Here is a 9,298-nt window from a genome sequence, read left to right as displayed (position 1 = left end):
TAACCACAATTTTGAACCCAGCGAATCCGAAAACCTATGAATCAAATTGGAATTGCACAAAGTACAATTCTTTAATCAATGTATGAAACTTTACAAAATACAAATGTGATGAAAATACACTTTTTCTGTCATGAAGAGTATGATTATAAAGAGGAATTTGCTGTACTACATACAGCGACAAATATGCCAGGGCACCACTCAATGCGAGCCACTACCACTATACAAATGAACAGAGAAAACTACCACAAGACCAGTGAGGCGAAGACGCCTCCAGGGACAACAGAAGTTGTCGTTAAAATGTATTGACACGCTCTACTCGTGTGCTTGATGACATTTTCAAACTTAGTCTAACATTAACTTCCGTTTTTGCTAATCTTTTCACTTTTTATTTACAGCTTAAATGATTGTCAATTGAATTCGTTTTTTGTTTTTGTTTTTATAGGTACACAAAAATTAACTCATGAAATGGAAACAGCTATCAAGAGAAACCATAGATTTTGGCCAAGTAATATTAGTAAAAACGGAGATTTAAAAGCGCTAACAAACTTGGCTTCTCCTTTCAATGAACCAAATGTTGCATTCATATTTGAAGAAAGAAAACTGTATGTTGAAAAGGAGCAACTTATAGCTGTGTCACCTGTGTTTGAAGCAAAGTTCAGTTCTAAGTTTAAGGAAGGATCGGAAAAAGAAATACCATTACCTGGGAAAAACCTAAACCATTTTGTTTGTTTTCTACGATACCTTTGCCCGGGATTCGATGATGAATTAACAGGTAAAACACCAATAGACAAGATATTTATTTACCTGGTTCATAGACCCATTCAGAACAATCGTCATTCATAAATTTTGATTTTCTGTTCATTTTTGTACGTCCTCTGTTTAAAAAGACACCCCGTGAGCATCAAAGATAAGTAGATAAGAATATATAGTTATGCGTTGACTGGCCATTCTATATTTCTTTAATATAACTAGAGTTTCTAAAAAATCTCCTCGGAGTTCGGTATTTTTGTTATTTTACCCTTTTCTCTAAATCATTCTACAGAACACAAACCTACATTAATTTGACGCAAACAGAGGAGTTGTTGAGTTTAAATATTTTTCTTTGAAGGGAAGTAAACGTAAACTCCAGACTGGAGCTAATTCTCTTTAGACAATAGCTATTAGGTGTTAAATACTTTAATGAGTGCAATATTTGAACCTTGTCCATATACTTGCACGCAAATTTAACAGAACATAGAATTAATGCTTAAGAAGTAATAAGTAAGAAAGTACATTTATTGGAATGAAGTCAAAACATTGGTATACATGTATCTTCCATGAAAGGATGAATATGTACAAGCCGACTTTTCTTAATGAATAACTCAAGCTAGGGTTCTGTAACTTGTATTCAGACGATACGAAGTACATTCAATGGATATGAAAAAACAGCCCTGTAAAATATAAATGTACTTAAAAGTCAGAGAAAGATAACTCTGTATTTATTAAGTAATAATAATTTCAACTAATGTTCGTACTTCATTGTCATGCAAACTTATTTAGCTGCAGTCACAAAAATATATAGTGTTGATACCATTGCAAATACTTGTCTCAATTACAGTTATACTAATTAGACTTTAATCATAGTGCATGTTCTTGTATGCTGTTTCATACCAATGTCTATTATGTTTCCTGTACAAAATATTGGTGTTGATAACATAAACTGCACAAAAACGTAACATGTGTGCTTGGTCAAACAAAAAGCAAATAAGCACAAAAAGTTACGTTACAATAAAGCAAAGCAAATATCAAAAACTAAGCGAAACAAGAATACAAATACACTTAGCTTTCCTCACATATCCTGCAAGTGGCACATTTCCATATCAACCATCTACATCTTAGGTAAGGTTTAAATATACCTGTATAACAAGAATAATTATTATAAATCTCTGTTAATAGATATAAGAAGATGTGGTATGAGTGCCAATGAGACAACTCTTCATCCAAGTCACAATTTGTATAAGTAAACCATTACAGGTCAAAGTACTCAACACGGAGCCTTGGCTCACACTGAACAGCAAGCTATAAAGGGGTCCAAAATTACTAATATAAAACCATTCAAACAGGAAAACCAACGGTCTAATCTAAATAAAAAAAAAGAATCGTGAAACACTTATGTACCACATAAACAAACGACAACCACTAAACATCAGGTTCCTGACTTAGGACAGGTACAAACAAATGCAGCGGGTTTAAACGTTTTAATAGGTACCAACCTTCACCCTTACCTGAAACAATAGTGTAACATCACAACATAGAAAGACACACTATAAAATATCAATTGAAGTGGCTAAGCATGTTTACTATGAAAATTAATATAAACCCAGATATCTATTTAGAGCTCTAAGATCTATTTACTTTAATTCGGTTAATCTTTAAAAATTACAGCATTCATACCGGTCCACTCGATCCGCGCATTCATCCAATTTTATACGTAAAGTTTATCTTCAAATATTTATACCAGATTTAACTAGGTTATTTTAGTATTATCATATCTGATCGTAAAATATACTCTTGTTAAGTTTTATAAACAATTACGATCTCTTTTATTATAAAATTTGATACTTGTTCACTGCATTCAATCTACACATGCATACGTGTCGAATATGAACTTTTGGACCGTTACTGCAAAATTAATAAAGAAAGAATAAAACTGACCTTATATAAGAAACTTTCCAATTACAGAATTGTAATTGAAGATATTGATTTTTAAAGATGTTAAATTGCAAACAGGTAAATATATAAGTGTTGACCACACGATGTCTTCCAATAAGATCCAGAACTTAAGAATTAAACCGCCATAAATTCCTAACCAATAGTAGAAAAGTAAGATAGCCCTCAAATCAACGGTGAAAATAAAGTACTAACTACAGTGAAATCATACTTAACCAAAACATGAGATGAGAATTCGTCCGTCAATAGTCCATTTCAATAAGTTAAAATAGAACAATACACAATGCTTATCCTTAATTACAAAATGCAATTAATAAGCTGACGATACAACTTTATTCAAACATATATCAATACTATGAATATATCAATAAACAAAATGCATAAAATAGCTGGCCATCACATACTCTCTTCAACCGTGAAATGACGTCCCGTCATTTCCTGTCTGTGGTTGATGTTGTAAATGATAGCCTGTGCTGCTTTTGACTGTTTTCCATGAATTAGATGAGTGCCTGCTAAAGATGTAAGGCAGTGAACTCTCTTAAACCAATTTGCAGTGGTGTTTTGACTCTTCGAAAGCTCATATTTTCCTGACGTCAGCCAAGCAGGTGCTTTCTTTATTCTGATTGACCGACACGAATAGTCCTTCTCCACTCTCTTTCTCACTGTGAAGACTGATATGTCCGGATTCCGTTGACCAGGTACAACATTGTGTTTGATTTCAAATGCAACTTCACCAGGACTAAATCTCATTTCTTGATGGTAACTCCATTTACTCTGGTTTCATAGTTCGTCTTCTGCCTCAGTTGTGCTTTCTTCAACGCTTTAGTAGCTAAGTTGTGAGCAAATTCCAACCGTTCTCTAAGGTCCTTTTCGTGTGTGAAATGCTACATCAACTGGAAATCTGGGATCTCTTCCAAACATACGGTAGTGTGTTGCGAATCCAGTAAACTCATTATTGGTACAGTTGTATTCGTGGACAAGTGGTCCTGCATAAGCTTTCCAGTTCTTCTTTTTGTCTGTTTGAAGTGTCCCCAGCATGTTAAGTAGAATTGGGTTGGACTTTTCGCACATTTCGTTCCCCGTCGGTTAATGCACTGTGAAATGCTAATCGAAGGCTTCATCTGTTATCTTTGCTGTATGGTTCTAGTAGGGAATGGTCTGCGCAAATCTTGTAAAGTGATCTGTTATGACCAGAATGTGCTGTTGACTTCCTTTGAGTGACTCTAAAGTAAGTAGACCATACACACTTGTTTTCTCAAGGCTGATTAGCGGAACTCTCTTGTTTGGAAATGTTGAATGCGCCTTCCACAATGTGCTATCCATTCTTCAACCTCCTTGGCTATTCTAGGCCAGTAAAATCTGTCTCTCAATAGTGACAATGTACGGTCTTTGCCAGAGTGTCCCATGTCGTTGTGCAAGTCCTGTAGTATTGTAGTAACATGTGTTGCTTGAAGTACTAGCTGTTGTGTTACTCTATCTTTGATAGTAACCTGTCAATGTGATACGCCATCTATGATCTTCAGATGATGGTACTGCCTCTTAAGTATGGCGTCGCAAATATTATTTGTAGACCCATTATAACAAAAATGAATATTTAGCAGCATGATATCATACTGATATAAGTATAAATATATAGAGTATTAAGCAATGTGTAATAGGTAAATGCACCGGATTGTCTATAAGTGACAATTCTGCATAAACAGAGTCAATAATAACAGTCTAAAAAAATAAACGATACTCAAAAATATGTCTTAATACGATAATAAATGGATTGAAGGCGAATTTTAAATTTTAATATATGTGGACACCAAAAATGGTCTTTGTCAGTGTCTTCGTTTATTTCAAAATGCAATATGAAAGCCATTTGTTTAAAATAATTGATCATACAAATGCAAGTACTTTTGCTTTTTAACCTGTTAAAAAAAATCGACTATTGGTTTCTATCATTGCCATTTGGATTGAAAACATAAATATATAAATAAGTAGATGTCGTATGAATGCCAATGAGACAACTTTTCTCCAAGAACTAAATGACGTAGAAGTTTACTACTATAGGTCATCGTAAGGTCTTCGACAATGAGTAACCTCTTTTTTATATAGAAGTGTTATCTGCTTGGAAACGTTTCAAGGGTATTTTCATCCCGTTAAATGCATTTCATGTTAGAAAAGAATTTATTTGGTTCAATCCGTTGATCAAAATTGACAGAACGAGTATTTTTTACAGATCTTGGTACATGAAAGGCATAAGGTTCATCAATGATATTGTAGATGATAAAGGCGAATTTTTGTCTCAAGACGCTATTAACCAAAAATATAAACTGAATGTTACTTTTGTAGACATTCAATCTAATAAACTTGCTATACCACGTGACTGGAAAAATTTGTTATTACAACAACACATGTCACCTAACAGCAACTCATTCGGATTCGTTTTTGAGAATGAGAATAAAAAAAAGCCTATCAGTAAATTATTTGCTAAGGATGTATATTCACTTTTTATCGATCGGGGAAGTATTTCTCCTATTTCACAACAAAGGTGGGAAGAAAGTTTTAATATAGAAATTAGTGACGAAAAATGGAAAAATATTTATTCACTAGCTTTTAAATGTACTATAGAAAGCAAACTACAAGCTTTCCAATATAAAATGTTACACAGAATAGTCTCACATAATTATCTTCTTGAAAAATATAAACTTTCCTTAACTAATGAATGTGCCAGTTGTAAAGAAATAGAAACTATAGAGCATAAATTTTTTGAATGTATAGAAACAAAACAGTTTTGGAGAGAATTTTCTAATTGGTGGTATTTAGTTTTTGGAGTAAAAATATTTTTGAATAAAGATAGTGTCATTTTTGGTATATTGAATTCTGATAACGTAGTTTTAAATTATTGTATTCTACAGGCAAAGTATTACATTAATTATGTAAAGAACACACAATTAGACAGACTGTTAATATCTGTGCAAGCTGTTCTTAAATTTTTGAAAAGACGTCTAGAGATATTAGAATATTTATATCTTTCTAAAGACAAACACGAGTCATTTGTCGACAGATGGGGGGGATTTATGGAAGCTATTTAATTAAATTTATTTTTAATCTGATTATATATTTAATGTATTCCAAAGTATTTTTTTAAGATGTATCATATACTGAGTATTCACATCATCAACTTGTAAATTTTTTTACTATGTCTTATTCGCATAATATCAATAGTATAACAATGCCATAAATGTCATGTCATTCACTTATGTCTTGTAAAAATGAATGTATGCACTGTAGTTTGAACACCAAAAAGATCAATAAAAAAAAATATAAAAAAAAAAAAAGACAATGAGTAAGACTCATACCACACAGCAAGTTCCGACATGAATAACAATATATTGGATACCACAGACCGGACAATTCAGAATGTTGATATCATTAGTACTTTCGCAGGTCACATTTCAAAATATTTGATAGTTTTCTTTTCGGTGTCCTTACTGAGGACTGTTGATAAATGATTCATATATGTGCATCATATAAGCAGCATTATTTAGAAGTTATACTATAATGCATAGACACTCCATCCTTCAAATTTCACAGACTATATAACTGTCTGAAAGCTATCAAAGGAGGGATTATGTAGTGTATGATTGTTTTAACTAATTCTCGAATGACACTGAAGTTGTCAAAACTTGGCAGAAATTATATTGTGTCCAAACTTCTCAAGGTTATTTACCCAGGACAATCTTTTGTTTTATTGAACGATCATCTGTAGTTGGAGTTCTGTATGTAGACCTGTGGATGCCCGTTTTGGATTATGTTTTAAATATGTTGTTTCATCGACGATAAATACTCCATATCTCCGTTTGTATATGAATTGGCTATTCTCTCAAATGTTTTATAGATTTTAAGTGCTGTCGAAACCAATGAGAAAATTAATAACTACAAATTATCTTTTTTCAGATGCCACTGTTCATCTCATGTTGCCTTTAGCTGATGAATATCAAACTGAAGCTTTAAAGAAAAGAATAGAAAAGTTCCTTGTCAACAGTGTTTTGATTAGGCTAGAATCCATTTCATCAGAACAAATCATTTTGAATATCCTTGAAGCTGAACTTTACAAATTATCTAACTACCTGGATGCATGCATTCAGGTTGCTTCTCGGAAAATGTTTGACAACTTGACAAAAAGTCCCAAATTCGTGGACATCTCTCAGAATACGCAACTTAAAATCAGCTTTAGACGCTGGGAAGATATAGATAAGATTTATAAAAAGTCAAATAAAGAAAACCTCCAGTCCACAGTGTACATGCAATCAACGAGGGGGCCTGTGTTTGGATCCTCGATTCAACATGAAAACCATTTAAAAGATGTTGGCCAACAATTAAAACCACACATGCAAGAGAACTAATTGATGTTTCTTTTAAGGTGAATTTATTAAAGGAATTACACTTTTTAGTCCATTTGCAATTGGAAAGAAATCAGGATAAAGTCGGCCTTACTTACATACATGTATATATGCTTGATTGTTCTTACCAAAATAAACATGGTAAAAAGGTTAGCTTTTTAAAGAATAGAAGCAAGCGGAACAACTCTTCTCCCGCAGTCCTATACTAGTTCAGATCCATTAGATGTGGCTTTATCGCTTGCTATGTTTGCTATTTAGAATACAATAACTAAATTCCAATGCTCTCGAATGACACTGAAGACAAAACTTGGAAGATTTTATATTTTGTCAAAAATTCTCAAGTTTTATAACCCAGGATTATCCCTTATTTCATTGAATGATCATCTGTAATTGGCGACCGTATGTTGACCTGAGGCTGCAAAGTTTGGATTATGTTTTAGATGTAGTGACTCATCGACGAAAAAATACCCCATAATTCCGTTTTGATATGTATATACAAAAAAACTGTAAGCGTTTTATATTATTTAATAATTAAAAGTGTGTTACATGCGTTTGAATATTGCATTATGATATTAAGCCATTACATATTTTAATCATTATATGAAGTTATATTTGATTACTGATTGAAGCTTGGTGCTTTATAATCCCTGGCAAATGTTTTATATATATTTTAGTATAGCTATGTATTAAAGTTGTATTCATTTCAAAACAAGTTTTTTTATACATTACGAGGTATGTCTTTCATTGCGTGTCACTTAAATAGAACATCTTTAAAAGATGCAAAATCAAATATTTAGTCTGACGTAATGGCTTAATACAAGGCTGGAATTTGTGGCGAAACAGTGTCGTCACACTTGAATCATCCTTAGCGTAATTCTGAAAGTGGTCGCTTGGAAATGTTTCTGTGTTTGTTCTCCGCATTATATCTGTTTTCTATGTAGTGTACCATTGTTGGAAATACTTTGGAAATACAGTTTTATTCGTATCGAATCCAACGTAAAGTTTATTAAAACTTGTTCACTAAATTAGTATACTTAAAGTGCCTAATATTTGTTACGTGTGTTAACAACTTGGAATTGTATGGTGGTATGTTTCAAATACCACTGTACCAACATGACCATTGTATGCATGAATGATATGAATGATAGGGTATAGTGTTGTGTCAAAAAGTTAAAAGTGAATTTAAATAATCTGAAACTTGTTTTTTTGCTTTTCTTAAATAAGATTTTTAATGTAAATGCAAATGATTCCAAATGAGAATGGCAGGACATTTGGACTGACATTTATTTACAATTGTTACAATACTGATCCTTTGAGTGAGTATTATACATGATTGCCCAAGATACCTCAGATATCAAAGAGAAACGACAAAACGATAAATATCATTGCCGTCTATATTTACTCAGCAAAACTTATGAAATGATAATATATGGATGATGCAGTAAATGTTTTATTGCAATTAGTGACGTGTCTTTGATCAACTTTCAACTAAAGCTGCTGGTTTTATCAGAGACATATTGGCACTATATATTATATATGTTTCTGGATAGAACAGTTCAAGCAGTGATCCTCCAGTACAATCAGAAGTGATATGACTACAAGTGGAACGAAAACGGTGAATATTGTTGATATAAAATATGCCATTGAAGAAAAAGAGTAACATGCTTTATACCACCAAATTATATAAAAGTCTGAAAGTCAATTCAGGAGTTCCTTTTAAATCAGACTTTCATCAGTAAGTTCTTCCAAGGGTCGTCAAAAGAAAATGTTGCATACCAAAACCTGAACGTCATCCAAGAACGACTCGCACTTTGATCTACAATGTAACTTGCGTATAGATAAATTTTTTGTATCGCCTATGCTACATGTTAACGTAATAAGCAAAAAAATACGGATGACCATCGTACTGACTAATGAATACGACTGTTATATAGAAATTCCTCTTTGAGATGTCCCTACCATTGTCTAGAATGTGGCTTTATTCCCGGATGGAAATTTCAAGGAAGAAATTTAGATAAGGAAATAACACAATTGGCATCATATTAAAAAGATGACATATTTTTGTTAGTGAAAACTGTAAATTCTGCAATGGGGGGCCGTGTGTGACCATTATTTGAAAGGTAACAGTGTACATAAATATTGACTTTTTGACTTTTTGATTTTGTTGGTCCATATTTCTCTGATGTTTTCAATTTAAT

At 32.6% G+C, this 9,298-nt stretch overlaps 1 protein-coding gene across 1 annotated transcript; it reads left to right on the top strand.

The window, feature by feature from the left end:
• The first annotated feature begins 446 nt into the window (after positions 1-446).
• LOC127717592 (uncharacterized) lies at positions 447-7,657 on the top strand. The gene is made up of 2 exons (XM_052223302.1): positions 447-772; positions 6,655-7,657. Exons 1-2 carry the CDS (start codon positions 466-468, stop codon positions 7,101-7,103), a joined length of 756 nt encoding a protein of 251 aa, XP_052079262.1. The 5' UTR covers positions 447-465; the 3' UTR covers positions 7,104-7,657.
• Positions 7,658-9,298: the final 1,641 nt, after the last annotated feature.

The sequence above is a fragment of the Mytilus californianus genome, unplaced genomic scaffold, assembly GCF_021869535.1.
Source record: "Mytilus californianus isolate M0D057914Y unplaced genomic scaffold, xbMytCali1.0.p SCAF_10, whole genome shotgun sequence".
NCBI classification, from domain to species: domain Eukaryota; kingdom Metazoa; phylum Mollusca; class Bivalvia; order Mytilida; family Mytilidae; genus Mytilus; species Mytilus californianus.
This window is presented reverse-complemented; position numbering and strand designations above follow the sequence as displayed.